Below are 20,306 nucleotides of genomic sequence, written 5' to 3' on the forward strand. Positions count from 1 at the left end.
ATGTGCAAATAAGTTGTTTGGTGCCCCCGGTGGCCACTTCACCAACACGGCATAGAGGTGATGGTAGACTCCCTTTAAGAGGCACCCCATCCAAAAAGAACCCAAAATTCCAGACTCATCCTCTTCTTCTGCATGCAGAGTCTTATGGTAGTGGCCGCCATATTGGAGATTGTAGATCATTTTTGGGCATGTGATCACCCTAGCATCCCCCTATACGTTCCCCTAATACACTCCCAATCTAAAGGGGGGGGGGGGGCAACACGTTGCAAAAAAGTTTTGCAAACTTTCACCCTATGGATGGAAACAATGATTGTCCCTATTCACTTGGCAACTTGAAAATTGTAAAAAATTGATACATGAATCGTACAACGAAACTCTAGAACTTTCCGTTCCATAGAAATGAATCTTTGTTCCCATAAAAACTAGGAGCCCCCTTTAACCCCTTGTGCCTTGCTTGTGAGCGCAGGTCATGTGATCGCTCCCCGCCGCGTCCTCCCCGTCTGCTGATCTCGCAGCGCGGTGTCAGGTGAAGTTATTTTCAAGCCGTCGCAGATTGTGCCCCTGTTGCCTCAGGCAGCACTTTCTACACATCCTGCCCTACATAGCCGCCTCTCCCATCCCCTCACATCTGCTCGACACACCGAAAACAGGACGTATGCTGAGCGCCGCCACAATACACGTCCTGCTCACGGGGGGGAATCTGCCAGCTCTGACTTTCTGCATTCATGGCGAGCGCAGGCGGAAGTCCCCGATAAACTGTAACACTAAAACTAGGTGACGGGAAGAACAGTGATTATCTGGTGACAATGGCGCCACCCAGTGGTGGGATATATTAGGCAGAAAGCGAATGGTCACTCCAGAGGTACATTCAATCAATTGTTTACTTGTCTGTGAATGTGTTGGGGCTGCAATACCGGGCACGGCCACACCTGTATATGGGACGCCCACCGTCAATATTTTAAATTTAACCCTTTCCCAACATCCGGTGTAATAGCACGGTGGATTTTGAGTATTTAAATACAGTATGACGGCCATTCAAGAGCTGAAGGGTTTCCATAGGCGCTAGGTCTTGACGCTAATGCCCATAACCAGTGCCCGCACTGATCACAGGCCTTAAGGCCACCAGCAATTCCATCCCATTCTGAATTTTGCAACTTCCCACTACATCAGATAGGGAAGGGGTTAAAGGACCCAACAAAGTGGACAAACCAAAATCCGTTTTCCATATCTCCTTCCCTGCCACCAAAGATCTGGTCTTTTGCTTCTTCCATGACTTTGGCATCTTAGCACCCAACATCTGACGGGCACAGCTTGGTTGCCGTACAGGCCACGCTAAACAATGAGGAGTCTCCTGGAGATTCTCAATCACTTATGTTTTGGCTTAAAAATCGTTGGCTGAAGTCTCCGCCATTAATGGCGCCACAAAGAGCCAGAAGGCAAAGGAGGCGTCCGGGGAGCCAAGAGCTTGGGATCTCGCCACAGGAAGACGAGGAGGAAATGAGTGTAGAGAATAACACTACAACCCCCAGCACGTCCCGACAGCGGCGGATAGAAGGGATATTATTAAATGGTAAAAAATCCCTAAAATTTTATACGGAAATCAAAACAGGATTCTTAAAATGTTCCCCTCTTATCGCCATCTTGTGGTCAGACTAGGTAACTACATATCAGAATGTGTGGCCAAATTTTTCCAAAAACGTATTAACGCCAGATAGTAAATTCTGTGACTTTTTTCTAATCTGTTCTTATTTTCTGATTGTAGATTTTTTATTCTATTTTCTGTCCATGATTATGGGGGCGGCCATCTTGCCTGAGCTTCTCCTCTCTTCTGTTAACAGCATTTAGTGATTTGCTTTACAGCACAGTCTTGGTCATAGGCAGCAATAGTCCGGAGCCAACTCATTGAGGAAAGTTTTTTAGACATGCTCTGTGCAAGGAAGGGGGAGGAGCTAAGCTGTGACATCATCTCTTGTCAGTAGTGATGTAATGATGGCTCAGCGGTGTTATATATAGAGGTGTTATTGTCTATTGTAATCCTGTCCGGGATGTAAATGAGGTGACTTCTGCAAAGAAAAGCCCTACAGAATTGGCAAGTGTCAGTCTATTATTAGGCTTGGTGGTCAAAGTGAAAATTGCACTTTTTTCGTCCCTAAATAGAATTGAATAGAACATGGAAATTTTTTGAAATGATCAAAAATCCTTTATTTTTTGGTGACGCATTCCCTTTAAGCAGATTTTATGTGAGGTTTACAGTGGGTTACTTGTATATAGTGCACAGATCTATACACTTGTGTCCTCCATAGACCCTGAATGCACCGAATGCCCCTTTACATGAATGAGACGTTGACCTTCCGACCTTCCGTCCATACTCGAGTCACAAGTGCGCTTGTTCTGGACCAGAAGAACGTCAATAGCTCAGCAAACTCACAGTAGGGGGCTTTGTTAACAGTCCTCAGGCCTCGCGGACCCCCTTGTCTTGTCCTGAATGGTATACGGGAGGAGCGCGGGGCCTTGTTCTGTATATAACATGCTGCTTTATGGAGAATCTATGATATACAAAGAAGGGGGTTGTCTAGGCATCTGCCCCCCAAATAGTGGAGATGGCACTGAGTATCAATGTCTGCAATGATGTTGTGAGCTCACGTATACCCAAGCAGCTCCCTAACACAGAGACACAGCGCCCCAGACATGGCCGCCCTGTCACTGGCATCTCTCGCCCCATCGCAGATGTCTCTCTGGTGTCCGTATGTCCCTCACTGCAGACCCCACAAAATAAATACGTCACCGGGTTCTGCCATTTTGTTCCGTCTGCTCCGCTTTTTTGTTTCTATCCCAGTAAATATCCGACCATCTGTCCTCAAGGATCGTCTTCCAGGAGGAGACCAAAGTCTGGAAGATGAGAGGCAGACACCAGACTACAGGGTTGTACAGGATTACAAAACATGGCTGCTTTCTTCCAAACAGCGCCACACCTGTCCCTAGGTGGTGTGTGGTATTGCAGTTCAGTACTATAAACAGTGTAGGTGCAATACCGGACATGAACTGTGGACAGGTGTGGCGCTGTTTATGGATGATAGCAGATACAACTCCCAGCATTCACTCCTATAAGTATAGTACAGCAAGTATGAATGCTGGGAGTTGTAGTTTCACAACCTGTTCTGATCATTTCCAGCTGCACTGATACACTGTAACAAACCCCGCACCAGTAGACATGTCACATGATCAATGTCAATTGACCTCTAGCAGTAAAGAGTGTGCGGTGCTTCATTTCTAGGATTTGGGGAGATCGCCCATCAGAGGTGACACATCCTTAGATCTCTTTATAACTTGGGAATCCCCCTTTAAAGTAGTGGAGGGAGACCCCTAGTGGTAAATGGCAGAACTGCATTTATCTTATCTTATCTCATCTCAGGAATCTTTTTCTTCCCAAACTCGGAAATGATCTATTTAAATGCATGAACCGCTGAGTGTGACCGACCGAAAATTGGTGCCAATTTCGGGGAAAATATTGCAATGAATTCTTTATATTTACAGAATAGGGGACGGTGAAGCCCCCACTGACAGGGCTGTCATTTACAGGTTGTCCCGTAATGGAGGTGATGGGAGAGGCGATTATAGTTCTGATGTATACGCAGGGCTAAGGAGGGTGAGGGTTATATCCAGGATATGGGACGTGAACCGTGGCTTCATAAACTGAATGGACAATGTATTCAAGAAATAAGAAGTCTTCAGAGGCTCCTGTCAATCAGCAGAGTCATGGTGCCACCCAGTGGCTGTGCCTGGTACTGCAATTCGACCCCATAGGAGACGAACCCCATTAATCCTTGTATATCAAAAAGTTCTGCACTCTCCTAAAGCGGAAATCGAAAGGTGCTGCAAACTCGACTTTCCAGCTATGGAACGTTTAGGTCAGTGGGGTTTCCAACCCCCTCTTTAGACCCCATAGTATTGTAATTGAATGCCCCATCACCTCTTCTGGGATCAGTTGCAGCGCCCGTTGTTCTCATGCAACATGGGTTGCATTCACATCCAAGCGTCACACCTAGGGTTGAGCAATCAGGAAGATTGGATCCAGATTGTCGATTGAGCAAATTTCACGATCGGCTGGAAATTGATTGGAAATCGGATTTTAAAATCGATCCTGAAATCTCAAGATCGGCTCAACCCCAGTCACTTGGACGTCAGCAGTCCCTGCGGGACCACTGTCATTATCCAGGTGGCCAGAAGACACTCAGGACAGCCATGACATTACAAGGGAACCCAGCAAAGGTGAGGAGAGGTGAGTATCAGACTTTATTAGGTTTCTGTCCCTCCCCTGAAGAGACCCCAGAGTATAAAAAGGATTCACTGTTCTCAAAAACCAAAAATCTCAGGTTTTGCCAGACTCAAAATGTTTTGGAAAATTCATAATGAACCCGACAAATCAATTAATTCGTCTCTATTGGCGTCTTGCATTTGCCGTACATTCTGTTACACCAATGTTTTTTTAGAAAACTCCTTTTTCTTAGTAAATCTGCCCTTGAGTGATTGCTAAGTCTCTATCGCCCTCTTGTGGCCGAGTCTAGGAATGACACAGTCTTCGGTTGCGGTCCAGGCTGAGGGTCTCCAGCTGTGCAAGAGATTAATGGCGGTGAGTTCTTTCAGGATGCAGACCCTGGAGGAGGAGGAAGGCAGAGATGGCGCTGGAAAGTGTTGAAGTCTTAAAAGAGCAACGTGGGAACGTGTAGGGGGGGGAGGGGTGAGACAATGCAGACCTCAAGAGGAGACGCAAGGAATGCAGGAAGGATCCGCAACGGGTTAACCCTTCCAATGCACCAAGGAAGTCATTGTGCAACTATATATAGGTGCTACAGTGTTATCCGCTCCGGAGTATATATTACAGTATATACCGCCCGGTGTCTCAGCAGCCAGGAGATGAGGGAGTATACGGTGTATACAGGTATACAGGTGGATCAGTTTCAGTGTGAGGACTGGTCATCGGTGCAAGACTAGCAGGAACTAGAGATAGGCAAGCAGATTTGTAACAAGGTTTGATACAGAATTTTCGGGATTTGTCACCCACAAACTGGGAGGACCAGGGGAAGTGTGAACAAAAAAAATCACTGATATCTTTCCTCTCCTCTCCTGGTTCATACAATCTGCTCTCGTTGGTCTGGGATTGGGTTGGGTCTCAGTGGCATCAGGGCCCCCAAGTGCACGACATCACCCAGAACAGGCCCGAGAGAGCCCCAGATGATGCATGGAGGCCCAAAAGAGGCGTGGGAAGCGGAGAATAATTGTTAGCTCTTTTTACACCCCCCCCCCTCAGGGCCTCCACCTATGATACTCTGGGGTGTGAAGAGACCTCTGAGTATAACAAAGTCACATCTACCTGAAAAAGTTTGGACCGAAACAAACCAGAAAGTTCCAGCGTCCCGACCCAAGATGAAATGAATCTTCAGAGGTTCGGCCATCTCCAGTCAGGAATTGCTGGCGACCAGTATGACCACCATAAATGTCCGAGGGAAATAGAAAGACAAGAATCCAGGGGGCAAAAGAATCAAAATTTTTAACACTGAGCATTGGAGAGACATAGCCGGGTCAGGTGGATCCAGATCACTGTGGCACCTATGATGGTGGATGGAGAAGAATCGGTGAATCCTTCCTGTCGGGGTCATCAGGTCAAGCTGGTGGAGTAATGGTGGTGGGGGAGGGGGTGCATACCTGTGGACGTCACTACGATTTCTGCTGCTCTGAAGGCCGAAGGAGATCCAACTTAACTACTAGATGGGGTCTGAGCACACAACTCACCATACCTTAGCATGGATGGACATTACAGTAGGCGACCATGGCGGGTGGCCATTATAGTTTAGACAGCTTGAACCTGGGCCAAATCTATCACGGTGGCTCGCAAGGTGTCGTAGGTTTGGTGCACACTGACACTATGTAAAAATGTAAAAACTGGTGCTTGGCATATACAATGGTGTTCCGCAGCAAATTTCTTCGAAGGCTTTTACGGTATTAGTGAGGCCGACACATGCGATCACTAAGTTTGTGAGTAAGTCATCCTCTTTACAAACCAGTGATGTCACGTTCACTAGTCACATGACTTGTGTGCCGCTCAGTCCCATTCAAGTAAAAGTGGCTGAGCTGCAATACCAAGCAAAGCCACTATACAATGTATGGCGCTGTGCTCGGTAAGCAATGAAGACACCGCAGTGCTTGTCCAAAGGCTGCGGCCCCAATCTGATATTGATGGCATATCCTACTGGGAGTTGAAGTTCGCACTTCTATTAAAGCAAGCAGACAGGGGGCAGTACCGAGTACCATACATTTATTTACATCTATTGTATTTATACACAAATAAAATGCTCTATTAGATAATTTTGCTCCGTTTCTTTACACGTCACTATACAAAGCGTCCATAACCATAAAGGACCCCCGCCCCTCCCCCCACCCTCCGTCACGGGGCTTCATGCTTCTCCCAGCACTTGTGATGCTTCAGGTCGGCCGCCATGCACACTGGGACCTGTAGCCTTGCAAGCGCTAGAGATCTGTCCTAGCCCTTCTTTTGTCACATCTAGCCAATCCCCTCTATACTACTTCTACACTAATTTTTCAGGGGGGGGGTCTTAAGACCCCCATATTGTGTCAGGCCAGAACCCTTCCCTCTTAGAGGTAATGAAGTCATTAACCGTCATGATGTCACTACTGTGACATCACTTCTCCCCTAAGCATGGTTCTCTTGTAAATCTTGCACAAGGACTCAGCGTATATACATGGTGAAATTGGGAGCTGGGATGGGTCGGTATGTTACGTGTTCCCCATCCCCGCCCCCCGTCAGCTTCTTCCATCGGTGGGGTTATTCCGTGGAGTTCAGAAGAGGGCGATGCTTCTTAGTATTTTGGTACTTTGGTGTAGTCTTCGTTTTGGATGTTCCGGCAGAGGCACATGGACAGGATCAGTCCTAATAACTGTAGAAAGGAGAAAGGTCGTCAGAGGCTTCGGGATACAGAAAGCACAGCACAATACAGAAGAGGAGACTTGGGCTATGTTAACACAACGGGGCCTTCATCTGTCAGACTACAAGTTCTCAGTATGGCAGCTGTTTTATGCCCATCGGTGGGTCTCTGGACTGTTGTATTATTTGCTACCTGTATGGTTAGGGGCGTAATACTCACAATGGTACAGGGCCCACAGGAAGAGGGGGCCTGCGGCACTGCAGACAAATTCAGCTCTGCTACATCTGTGTGTCTACATATAACAAAGGAATCGCCTCAATCCATCCACCTTCTTACCTCAATCACGCCGACTCCAACGCACACGCCCAAGATAATCCCCAGGTTGTCCTGCAGCCAGCTCTCCACATTTTTCATGCAGCCCTGGAATTACAAAAGAGGTATTAAGAAAGTGGGAGCGGCAGAGTCTTGCTTCATCACAGATCGGAGAAGAAAGGAGACAAAAACAACAGCAGCCCTTAAAGTCCAAAATGTAGCTTCTCTACCTGATCTGTGATCAGAGTAGACGTGATCAATCCAAAAATACCAGAATATAGTGGGACCGCGATGGGGTCCGTCAGCACCCATTTGGATTAGTCAGAAAGTAATATAGTGGTCACAAGTCATACCACACGTGTGTACAAGGACAATCAAAAACTCACGGCTTGGTGGAGATCTGTAGAGGTTGCATTGCAGAAACCGTCAGCTGCAGAAACCGTCTCATTCTGAACACACGAGCAGGGATAGACGTTGGTTTGGTTGGCGACAAACGGATTTGCGGTCCAGTTCTGGAAATCGACCCAACCACAGCACGTGAGCTGCAAAGAAAAAAAACCACAAGATGTTACAATTGTGCAAAAAGTTCACTGTGCTGACACGACCGCTGCACGAGACTCAATGATCACAAGGGTCACAGGAGATTCCTTTCGTCTATAATATGTAATATAGGGTTGCTAGGGGGCTGGCATTCACCAAGTCCCGCCCCTGAAGAGCTAATCAGGGGTAGATATAATCAGTTTAATAATATTAATGAACAAACAACAATACAGATTATTTCTATGGTGTATTTGTACACAGTAACTGGCCTCCAAAGTCCAAATATGGGCGGTGAGCACAGCCTTTCACCGGGCCCTGTTGTCCTATCAGAAATGCCGAGAGGGCTCCCCCCAATTACCCGGGCTGTATATAAATTATAGGGAAGCAGTACTGAATGGGAAAGGGGGTTTCAGTAAGGCATGACATAAGAGGCTGCTTATCATAAACTGCTGCTCCTCAGGGGAGGAGCTATTAGATTATCTGCCCACTAGGAATATTAAGCCCTAATTTAAAGGGAATCTTCAGTAGAAACTTAAGTTACCTGCATTATTTATTGCTACTCCTACAGTCTACATAAGTGGCGTGCCAACCAAGTAGTGCCCTAAGAGTTTAGGTGGCTACTTAACAGACCGTCTGGCCAATGTAAGGTGTGACTATCTAAGAATGTTAAGGAGATTATCCTTGTATCATGCAGCCCCGGGTATAACATGGTGTATGGAATTTCTGGGCTGTTCAGTTAAAAAAATTTACAGATGTAGCAGAGTCGAAATTGTCAGCCCATAATATGCCTATGGCAGTACAAGTCTGAACAGCAGCCAATAACATGTCAAGAATCTGGCCATGTTGTGAATTACATGATGTATCATATACCAGGGTAGTCATTATATGACAGGGTTATAAGTGGCTATAAACCTCCCCTGTAATCTGTGCCCCCCCACCCATACTCACAGTGTGCTGGATGTAGTCCCATGTCACCTCCGCGCTCTTGTTCGCACTGTCGTTGGGGTTGTAGGTCACAATCAGCTCATGAATTATAGTCGACATCTCGTTTTTCAGCTACAATTACGGAGGAGAATACAAAGAAGAGACGTAAAGATTACAGGCCAGGGACCAGATGGATAGGATACTGAACGGCATCACCATGGGTAGTGCCAAAGAAAACGAGTGAGGGGGATTTCACTGAACCCATCAACCCACATAATACGATATGCCACCACCTACCTAGTAGTGACTCATCCACCCAATTGCTCGTTCATTCACCTATTTACTTTCCCATCCATTATTCCCTCCCCATCCCTCCACCTACCTCCCACTCATTGACATACATACCTACCTATCCATCCTTGCCCTGACCAACCTACCATCCATTCATCCACATACCTACCTACCTGTCCATCCCACCCCACCCCATGACCATCCATCCCTCCACATACCTACCCATTCATCCTTCATGTACCTCTCCGTCCATCCTCACCATACTCTCCACATACCTATCCAGCTATAAATCTCTCCCCCCTGCACCCATCCATCCCACCTTGCTCTGCACTACCTATAGACCCTATATACACCCCATAGCCTGCAGTATCCATCCCGGTCCTATGTACTTACATTTTCCCTTTGGAGGTAAATGAGGACGCCGGCAGCAATCTGAGCGATGAGTATGAGCAGCAGGAATGTGAAATACTGAAATATAAGGACAAAGACCATCAGGAAGAGCAGCCTGAATGGGAAACTCCTAGATGTTACATCTGTTATTATATGGCTCCACCATACATATTATATTACCCTATATTACTATAGACTAGCTGGTACCCGCGACTTCGTCTGCGGTGATTGTAGAAGTGGGTATATACAGGCGCGGGTAAGGTTTTGTATCTTGTTTTGCTGTAATTGCTGTAATTCAGAGAATACGTGAGACTTTTGTGTTGAAGTTACTTTGTATTTGAGTTGCTATATATACGATGTTGTGAGAAACTTTACATAGTGACTTTGGGACAGAAGTATTTGAAGTTAACCCTTTCCCGCCGATGGCATTTTTTGATTTTCGTTTTTGACTCCCCTCCTTCAAAACCCCATAACTTTTTTTATTTCTCCGCTTCCAGAGCCATATGAGGTCTTAATTTTTCCTGGGACAAATTTTTCTTCATGATGCCACCATTATTTATTCTATATAATGTACTGGGAAGCAGGAAAAAAATTCAGAATGGGGTGGATTTGAAGAAAAAATGCATTTCTGCGACTTTCTTATGGGCTTTGGTTTTACGGCGTTCACTGTGCAACCAAAATGACATGTCCCCTGTATTCTGTGTTTCGTTACGATTCCGGGGATACCAAATTTATATGGTTTTATTTACATTTTGACCCCCTTAAAAAAAATCCAAAACTGTGTTTAAAATTTTTTTTTTTGAAAAGTCGCCATATTCCGACAGCCGTAACTTTTTTATACGTGCGTGTACGGGGATGTATAGGGCGTCTTTTTTTGCGGGACCGGGTGTACTTTGTAGTTCTAGCATTTTTGGGAAATGTTATTGCTTTGATCACTTTTTATTCAAATTTTTATCAGAATCAAAACAGTGAAAAAACAGCAGTTTGGGACTTTTGACCATTTTTCCCGCAACAGCGTTTACCGAACAGGAAAAATATTTGTATAGCTATGTAGAGCGGGCGATTTCGGACACAGGGAGACCTAACATGTATGTGTTTCACAGTTTTTAACTACTTTTATATGTGTTCTAGGGAAAGGGGGGTGATTTGAATTTTTAATCCTTTTTATTTATTTTTTTATATTCTTTTTACTTTAAAAAAAAATTTTTTTTTGCATTTATTAGACCGCCTAGGGGTATTGACATGGGTGGGGGGTGTCGTGGATTGTCAGAGCGGTGGGGGTCGGCAAACATGGCTGCTCCGGAGCGTTAAAGAGCGCCTCCTGGAGTATCGTTAAGGTGAGGGGCAAAGTGGTAAAGTATATGTATATGTGATTGTGTGGGGTTAGGGGCGAGGCTGTAGAGGGCAATAGGAATTGTGTGGCTTGCTATGGTCCAACGTGTGTGAGATTGCAGAGATGGTGGTGTGAGTTTGGGTTTTGTGGGGGTCCTGGCACAAATGTATGTGCGCTATTGTGACGAAAAGTAGCCTATTGTTTAATCGAGTGTATTAACTATGTTTGTGGAAAATTTCAGCCGAATCGGTCGAGCGGTTTTTCCGTGATTGAGGAACAAACATCCGAACATGCAAACATCCAAACACACAAACCCACAAACTTTCACATTTATAATATTAATAGGATTACTGAGGATTCATTTCAGAATTTCCACCTCACCATTACAGGTCTTTTAGTATCATTTTTACTTTCTATAAGTCAGAAACATTCTGTATTTTTTGTTGTCCCTCCCCTTAATGATATACAACACCTATACAGTATATACTCACCAGCCCCAGGAGACAGCGGACTTCATTCACGGCCCCGATGCAGCCCAGGAATCCCATGATCATTGTGACTCCGCCTACTGCGATCAGGATGTACGAGCCGATCTGCAGAGATGAGGATGAGCTATCTGTGGGCAAGACAACAATATCACATTATATAAGGTAATCGTGTCTTAGACTAGCACGGCATGCTGGGAGTTGTAGTTTTGCATCAGCGAGTTGTAATAGTTCCACTATATCTGCACCTGGGAAAGCCGGGTGGCAACCAATAATTCTACCACTACACTTGCTACAAGTAGGGTAACCTTGCAATTCAGTAATATCTGTTTCCGGGACAGTTGAAGGAATCCACATGGTCAATATTACAGGTCCCATAGGGCGTAACACTCAGCTTTACTCATACCCTGAATGGCAAGTCTGATTAGCCATGCCATGATATCAGAGAAGGAGATCTATCACTATGTAGCTGGACAGATCTGTCATTCCAGACATCCTCTGCTTATACATAGCTAAACAGATATTATGATCAGGAGACTGGGAAAGCTGGGTGACTGATTTCTAAGTTCAAAGAGGACTTTCACCACTTCCAGTTTTTGCATCCTTTAATAAACACGGTCCCACTGACTCCAACATAGTTGGAATTTTTTCTCTAGCCCCTACTATCCCTGAGCAATCAGTGCTGTTAGTTTTGATGCCTGATATTCTAACTAGACTCCCTAACGTCAAGTGGGTGATGTCAGGCAGGAGCAGGCAAGAGGGGCGTGACTTAGAGCTCTGCCACTGATTGGTGCTCTGTGTCACGCCCCCTTGCCTGCTCCTGCCTGACACCACCCACCTGATATTAGGGAGTTTAGTTTCATATCAGGCACAAGAGGTATCAGCAACAATTGCTCAGGAACGATGGGGGATAGAGAAAAAATTCCAGTTGCGCTAGTATTAGTGGAAAGGTGGGCATTGAAGGGTGCAAAGAACTGGAGCTGGTGGAAGGTCCCCTTTAAAGGGATTCTACCATTAAACTACTTTTTTTTCCTAATTACCACATCGGAATAGCCTTAAGAAAGGCTATTCGTCTCGTATCTTTAGACGTGGTCTGCGCCATTCCGTAGAAATACCGGTTTTAACCGGTATGCAAATGAGCTCTCCGCAGCAATGAGGGCGGGCCCCAGCGCTGAAAGGCCGATGAGCGCATCCCCATTGCTGCCCGAGAGCTCTTTCCTGCGCCGCCTCCTTGTTCTGCAGCAACTCTGCCTCTTCTGGCTTCTCTTGCTCTTGTAGTTCTATACAGGAGCATAGAGCGGCTACCCAAAAATGGCCACCGGAGACGAATAGCCTTTCTTAAGGCTATTCCGACGTGTTCATTAGAAAAAAAGGTAGTTTAATGGTAGAATCCCTTTAAGGGACATTTATTCAGTTTTGAGTCTTGGAGTCAACTACTTTTGTCATTTTAGACTTTTCTGTTCTTGGGAAAGCTGGATGGGAACAAAAAAGAAGCAGTCTACCATCAGAGACTCCATCAGGGTATATATATATTTGTATACTTCATATCTTGCTCAGTAACCACTTGCTTTCTGTTCTTAAAACTGTTGACTTTTCCATTTTCTCTCCGGAAGTTCTTGAGTAACGCTTCCCTGTCTCTTACTGTCTCCAGTATAAGCCTAGAGGTCAATGACTGACAGATGGCACCCGACCAGCTCTGCTACACCAGCCGTAATTGACTCCTGGACATATTGGTAGGAGATATGCCTACTTTGCAGATTTCTTGCACACTTATTTACACAATTGCATAAGAACACCACAAGCGTCGGCAGATTCTCACAGTCATTATACAAACTTACGTAAGACGGCAACAAAGCTGGTTTTGTCCACCAGGATCCATACTCCGAACCCGAGGATCACAGCTCCAAGAATCTGCAAAGGAGACAGAAGATTGAACAACCACATCCTTCTGATACTCCACTCACATCCAGAGCTGCAAGATGTAACTTAGGGGGTAAGATCCCGATTTGGGTTCGAACCAGGAACCAAAGCAAATCCAAAAACGGGGATAACCCAGGTGTTAGTTTAGACCAGAGCATGACACAGCCCATCAAAATACAAGACACCTCCATAGACCCTTATATGAATGGCTCCTTCTCATAGACTTCTGGCTGGGAGGCAGCTTGATGCAGCTAAAACCTTCCCACTGCCCATGAAAAAGCAAAAAGGGGCCAATCTGAGCCAGGGGCCCCATGAGGATTCCCTTATGTCAGTCCGCATGGCGAAAAGCCTTCCCCAAGATCTATACCTTATGGCCAAAAGCATCGGTAGATGGACTATGTCCCCATCCAGATATTTGGATCCTAGACCTTGGTGGCAATCTCCAGTTTCTTACACAATTGACCCCCTTCTCCTATAGGAAGGAGTCAGAAGCGGAAGAGTTGGGGGCAACACGGTAGCTCAGTGGTTAGCACTGCAGCGCTGGAGTCCTGGGATTGAATCCTGCCAGGAACAACATCTGCAAGGAGTTTGTATGTTCTCCCCATGTTTGGATTTCCTCCCATATTCCATACTGATAGGGAAATAAATGTACATTGTGATCTCTATATGGGGCTCACAATCTACTATAGGAAAAAAAAAAGAAGCGGAAGAGTTAACGCCGTCCTGTCGCAGACTGGACCAACCAGTTTGGTCAGACATGGAACATGAAGGGAGGAACTTACTAAAACAACACAAAAAGCCAAGTCATGTATGCAAAGTGTCCAAGGCATCGCGTAGAAGGAATCCAGGTCTGATAAGCGGCGCCATTAATCAGCGGCCATGTTCTGCGGTTATTAATGAAGAGATAAGCGGCCGGACATTGACTTAGAGAACGTAACGCCAGAGAGGAGAATCACAAGAGGGAACTGGAGACCAGGAAATGTACCCGACACAGAGAATCAAGTCTTACCCCTTATAAAACATAGTGACAGTCCCTTCTGTACCTCAGAAAGCTGGGTGACATCAAACACAGCTCCAAAGTGTTCACCACTCTGTCCCAGGCTCCTGAATGGCAGATCTGGATGTTATACAATTTTTTTTTATTTTTTTTTTTGGGGGGGACATGTTTTGGGGTGTATGGAGGCAAATATAAGTAACAAACACTGAACATAAACTGACATAAGCAGAGGCCTAACTTGAAGCAAAGGCTCTAAACCAACCTTGTGCCATATAGATTAGGGGTACATTTATGGGGCAGAGGGACACTCGAGGTCCCCTTAGTGTACCTGGTTGGCAATGACTGCCCCCTATAGCTGCGTCCTGGACCTGCTTCTTCATTGACAGATCACATCAGTTTTTGATAATGCAGCCACTAGGTGGCGCTACATTACCAAATCTCATAGACCGTGCATCTTCTCACCCATAGCTACATAGTACCAGCGCCCTGCCAATATGAACCTTCCTAGAATACGCAGGTCATGGGCCTATTATCTGCTGCTAGATAGAGTGTCAGCTCTGTGGGTCAGCCATTGGGTTATATTCAGTATATAGATCATCCATGACCGGGGCAGGTTCCCTCTAGACAGTTCCCTATCTGCAGAGCAGCGCCACATGGACAGCAGCTGTTCCGAAAACTGTCTTGCCACATCCTTCCTGGCCACAACGCGGTGGGCGTAGGGGCAGCTACCAGCCACATGCTATTCCGTCTACAGCTGCGTTCTCTGCCGCCATATGGCGACGTATCTTTTCCATCGGTCAATGGGGTAAAGTCCTAAGCGAGATCTGCGAGGCGTTACGGGGAAGAGAGCGCTATAAATAGACGATACTTGTAGTTTCACATTCACCAGGTTCTCCAAAAATACTGGTGAAAGTTACAAGTGGAGTCCAGTGTTACATAAGTCAGGACGGAAAGTTCCGCAACTTTCTAATAGACTTTTCATCAGTTCCTTATAGTTTGAGAGATCTCTGCTGTCTGTCAGTGAATGGGGTGTTTGCATCCAACGCCGAGGCCCGGTTCACATCTGCATTCGGGATTCCGTTCCGTGCAAGCAGCACGTTTCTCTCTGCATGTTTTGTGCCGCACGGATCCCATTATAGTCTATGGGGTCCAGGGCTTTCCTGATGGGATCCGCTTTTTAATGCGTATAGGTTTCCATTCAGGGGTCCCCAAGCGAACTCTGTGAACCGGACATTACAATTGTGTCCAGTCAAGACAATGCTATAGCGGAGCAATCCGGTCTCCTGTGCTGGTAGTTTGTTACAATGTATCAGTGCAGGTCCAATGTATCAGTATGGGATAGGTCATAAGTATCAGATCAGTGGGATTGGAGGAAGGGATTCTTACATCCAGATCTGACCATCAAGGGGTTCGACTTTTCTATCAGATCTGGCTTTATTATGGGGTCTGATCTGGCATTTGGTCTGGGGTCTGATCTGGCATTTGGTCTGGGGTCTGATCTGGCATTTGGTCTGGGGTCTGACTTCATTACAGCATCTAATCAGGGAACTGACTATGACAGGGTCTGACTAGTATGGGCTGTAGTAAGGGGTCTGATCAGGGGGTCTCCCTTTATTATGAGGTCTGGTCTTGCATCTGGTCTGGGGCCTGCTCAGGGGTGCGCCACTGCAAGCCTATATAAAAAATGCAGTGCCAATTTACACCTGCACCAAAACTGTTCCAGCTGCATCAAATACCATCAAGATAAAGACAATGGTGATCAAACTGACCCCGCAAAGTTTATTGGAAAGTTACCGAGCTTCTCCTCCTCTACTGTGTCCCTGCACGTTGCGAGTTATCCCAGAATCCTTTGCTGAAGGCCTCTTACTTTGCATGCCGCGACTATGTCTTTATTGAATACAACCTTGGCTCGCCACCGCCATGACCAGTTCAGCCGCAGGTCTGCCAGGAAACTCCTCAAGCGATGCCAATGACTCCCATTCCCTTAACAAAGCGACGTTTCGAAAGGGTTAACGCAAAAAAGAGTTGTTCTTCCTTGAAGGAAGTCAATCGTAAAAAAGAGGCGCATTCCCTAAATTCCCAGGATGGGTCCAGCTGTCTCTTGGGATGTGGAGTTGGGGGGCAGCGGCTTCACATCCATGGCCCCTCCGCATCCAGCAGGCCGCTTCAGGACGGATCCCACAGCTGTTCTGTGTCCGCGCTGCAGGAATGTCTTAACAGATGCGCCGCTTAACCCCTTACTGCTCGAACGGCGGAATAATGGATGAAACTCTGTCGGCCTAAAAATGGAAATCTCTCTGCTGTAACATCTCCACTTCTGTTCTTACAGTGCGCGGCTTTACAGCTGCTGCAAAACTCAGGCTGGAGCTTTCTTATAGACGTTGGTCTTGCTCCCCCCCACACACACATAATATCCCATATATATACAGATACATTGTATATGCACCAACACACAGTATCTGCGCCAATACCTACTTACCATTATACCTGCAAATATACCTAGTCCCTGCATCAATACCCCCTGCAGCTCTGCCAATACAGTATACCTGCACTGATACAACATATCCGCACCAATACCCCATACGTACAGATACATGTACATGCACCGACATACCATACGTGCATGGATACATAATATCTGCACTGATATCCTATACATGTACACACTGTACCTGCACTGATACAACATATCCGCACCAATACCCTGCAGCTCTGCTGATATAGTATACCTGCAATGAAACCTCACACCTACACTGATACAACATATCCGCACCAATACCCCATACATACAGATACAATGTACATGCACCAACACACCGTACCTGATATGTAGCTTTGCTTAATACAAAGTATCTGCACCAATATCCCATACGTACACAGATACATTGTACATGCACCAACGCAACAATACATAGCTAACATAATACATCATACCTGCACCAATACCTACCTGCCAAGATATTCAGTACCTGCACCAATACATCATACATACACCCCCTACCTGCATGAATACCCAGCGCTTGCACCCATACCCAGCACCTGTACCAACACCTATCTACCATGATACATCATACCTGCTCCAATACATCATACATTCAATTCCTATCTGCACTCATAACCAGTACCTGCACCAATACCTATCGACCATAATATAGCATACCTGCACCAATATCTACCTACCAAGATAATCAGTACCTGCACCCATACCCAGTGCCTGTACCAACACCTATCTACCGTTATATATCATACCTGCACCAATACATCATACATACACCAGTACCCAGCGCCTGTACCTATAACCAGTACCTGCCCCAATACCCATCTACCATAATAGAGCACACCTGCATTATTACGTCATACATACATCCCCTACCTGCACCAATACCCAGTCCCTGCACCTATAACCAGTACCTGTCCCAGCACCTATCTACCATGATATATCATACCTGCACCAATACCTACCTACCAAGATATCCAGTGCCTGCACCAACACCTATCTACCGTTATATATCATACCTGCACCAATACATCATACATACACCCCCTACCTGCACCAGTACCCAGCGCCTGTACCTATAACCAGTCCCTGCACCAATACCTATCTACCACAATTGAGCATACCTGCACTAATACATCATATATACACCCCCTACCTGCACCAATATCCATTCCCTGCACCTATAACCAGTACCTATCTACCATGATATATCATATCTGCACTAATACATCATACATACACCCCCTACCTGCACCAGTACCCAGTGCCTGAACCAGCACCTATCCACCATGATACATCACAACTGCACCAATACATTGTAGCAGACTGTCAGGGTGCAGGATAGAACTTCGGGCAGGGGTCTGATATCTTTTACAGGGCTCCCCTATCCAATACTGCCTGAATATTCATGATGGCGCCCCCTGTCCGCCTGTCCCAGTACAGCCCATTTCCTGCACATAAAGGGATGACACGTAAACAGATTATTTTTCAGAGATTACACAGCGATGTTTAGTAACAGGAAGCCGTAGATCATGAGTCTTATCTCTTCCTCATTCTGTACTCAGACATAGGACAGATACACGACTGTATCATCAGAACAGGGAAACCGCCGCAACTTCCTACAGACATTAATCCACATGTCACCCCGAGGTCCCAGCAAAGCTTATGCACACCTCTAATAGGAAACTATATATAGTAACAATAGGAAAGTATATATAGTAACCGCAGACCCTGCTCATCCTGATCCCCTGGTGCATGAATAGAATTCTAGAATAGCAGTGAAGACTGGCAATGGCACAGGCAGAACGCGAAAAGTTACAGGGACATTACAGAAGGTCCCTGGTGTGGGGGTGTATGGGGAGGGGGGTGCCGGCTCTGCTAAAGGAAAGCACTTGTGTGGGCTTAATGGCAATGCTCCATGGGTAAAAAGTATGCAAATAGAAAATGACCCCTCTAGTGCCACCTATTGGAGGAAGCTGCCCTGCAACAGTCAACGTACAACTCTTTCACAAGCCTTGGAGAGAGTCAGGTCCAGGCAGTGCTAATCTACCGCCATACTCCTGATCTAGAATAATGAGTCTCGTGGCAGGGCATCTCAGAAACAGCGCCACTATTGTCCACAGGCTGTGTCTGGTATTGCAACTCTGGACTATTTACTTGAATGTAAGACACAATTCATGGACAAGATGGCATTGCTACTGCACCCAGAGTGTCAGCCTGTCATTACCTTGTACCCCAACTGTCAGCGTGTCATCATCCTGTACCCCAACTATCAGCATGTCCTTATCCTGTACCCCAACTGTCAGCGTGTCATCGTCCTGTACCCCAACTATCAGCGTGTCATTATCCTGTACCCCAAGTGCCAGCGTGTTATCGTCCTGTACCCCAACTATCAGCGTGTCATCATCCTGTACCCCAACTATCAGCATGTCCTTATCCTGTACCCCAACTGTCAGCATGTCATCGTCCTGTACCCCAACTATCAGCGTGTCATTATCCTGTACCCCAAGTGTCAGCCTGTCATCGTCCTGTACCACAAGTGTCAGCGTGTCATCGTCCTGTACCCCAACTATCAGCCTGTCATTATCCTGTACCCCAACTATCAGCGTCTCATCATCCTGTACCCCAACTATCAGCGTGTCATTATCCTGTACCCCAACTGTCAGCATGTCATCGTCCTGTACCCCAAGTGTCAGTGTGTCATTGTCCTGTACCCCAAGTGTCCGTGTGTCCTTGTCCTGTACCCCAAGTGTCAATGTGTCATTCCCGCCATAGCACATAATAGGGTTGTCAGAGTAAATCATATGAAGAAAATTTGAACAAAACCCCCACATAGTGGCCATTTATTCCCCAGTACAGACCGCTACAATGACCGTGTGCACAGTATGGAGGCGCTCTCCAGTCTTGAGCACGGTGCACATTCATGGTTGGACTGGTGCCATTTACAGGCCATGGCTACAATTTGGAAAAAGTTCAAGATGAAATTAAGAAAACAATGAGATAAGATCCAGTGTGCCCAGATAAACGGCCACGAGGAAAAGGGTGGGAGAGCGAAAAACACAAGCCGCTGTGTGAGCAATACTCTGACCTCACACCAGGTCACCCATAACACCAGGGGGCAGAACCCCCCCATGCTGTACATGAAAACACTATTACCATCCACTTTAAAGGGACACTCAACCCAAAGTGGGCAGTGATGGTGCAGGTATGTTGTTGTCCTTTGTTATCAGTCAGCTCAGGTGAGGCATCTATAGGTGTACCTGACATTGACAGGTGATAGTATTAGGATTAGTCACCCCACAGGTACTTACGAAAAACAGGAGGTTGAATAAGAACAGGAAGTATTTGATGACTTTCATGCAGCCTCCGCTCGCCATTTTTTCCAAATTTCAGAACCTGCTGAAAAAAAAAAAAAAGTGAGTAATCTTATCTGATCTTATCTTATACAACTGAGGTCATTTTCTAGACAGCTCTGATTCCGATTCAGTCGGACTTTTGGAGCAATCAGTGCCGGTAGTTTTGGTGCTTGATATACTAACTAGACTCCCTAATATCAAGTGGGTGGTGTCAGGCAAGAGCAGAGATGGGGGCGTGACTCAGAGCTCTTACACGGTCTGCCTCTGATTGGAGCTCTGAGTCACGCCCACTTTGCCTGCCACCACTCGCTTGACGTTAG

At 46.2% G+C, this 20,306-nt stretch overlaps 1 protein-coding gene across 3 annotated transcripts in view; it reads right to left on the reverse strand.

Moving 5' to 3' along the window:
* Positions 1–6,300: 6,300 nt before the first annotated feature.
* CD82 (CD82 molecule) overlaps positions 6,301–20,306 on the reverse strand; it is a 35,926-nt gene continuing 21,920 nt past the window's right edge. For 2 of the 3 annotated variants that reach the window (XM_075281208.1, XM_075281210.1), the window contains exons 2-9: positions 19,942–20,029; positions 13,055–13,127; positions 11,223–11,347; positions 9,402–9,476; positions 8,742–8,849; positions 7,640–7,795; positions 7,278–7,361; positions 6,301–6,953 (exon numbers count right to left, since the gene is read on the reverse strand). In XM_075281208.1, coding sequence (XP_075137309.1) covers positions 6,876–6,953; positions 7,278–7,361; positions 7,640–7,795; positions 8,742–8,849; positions 9,402–9,476; positions 11,223–11,347; positions 13,055–13,127; positions 19,942–20,007 — 765 coding nt within the window. In that variant the 5' untranslated portion in view covers positions 20,008–20,029 and the 3' untranslated portion in view covers positions 6,301–6,875. The remainder of the gene's footprint in view (positions 6,954–7,277; positions 7,362–7,639; positions 7,796–8,741; positions 8,850–9,401; positions 9,477–11,222; positions 11,348–13,054; positions 13,128–19,941; positions 20,030–20,306) is intronic. The other variant, XM_075281209.1, reaches the window with a different exon arrangement.

Source organism: Leptodactylus fuscus, chromosome 7, assembly GCF_031893055.1.
Source record: "Leptodactylus fuscus isolate aLepFus1 chromosome 7, aLepFus1.hap2, whole genome shotgun sequence".
NCBI classification, from domain to species: domain Eukaryota; kingdom Metazoa; phylum Chordata; class Amphibia; order Anura; family Leptodactylidae; genus Leptodactylus; species Leptodactylus fuscus.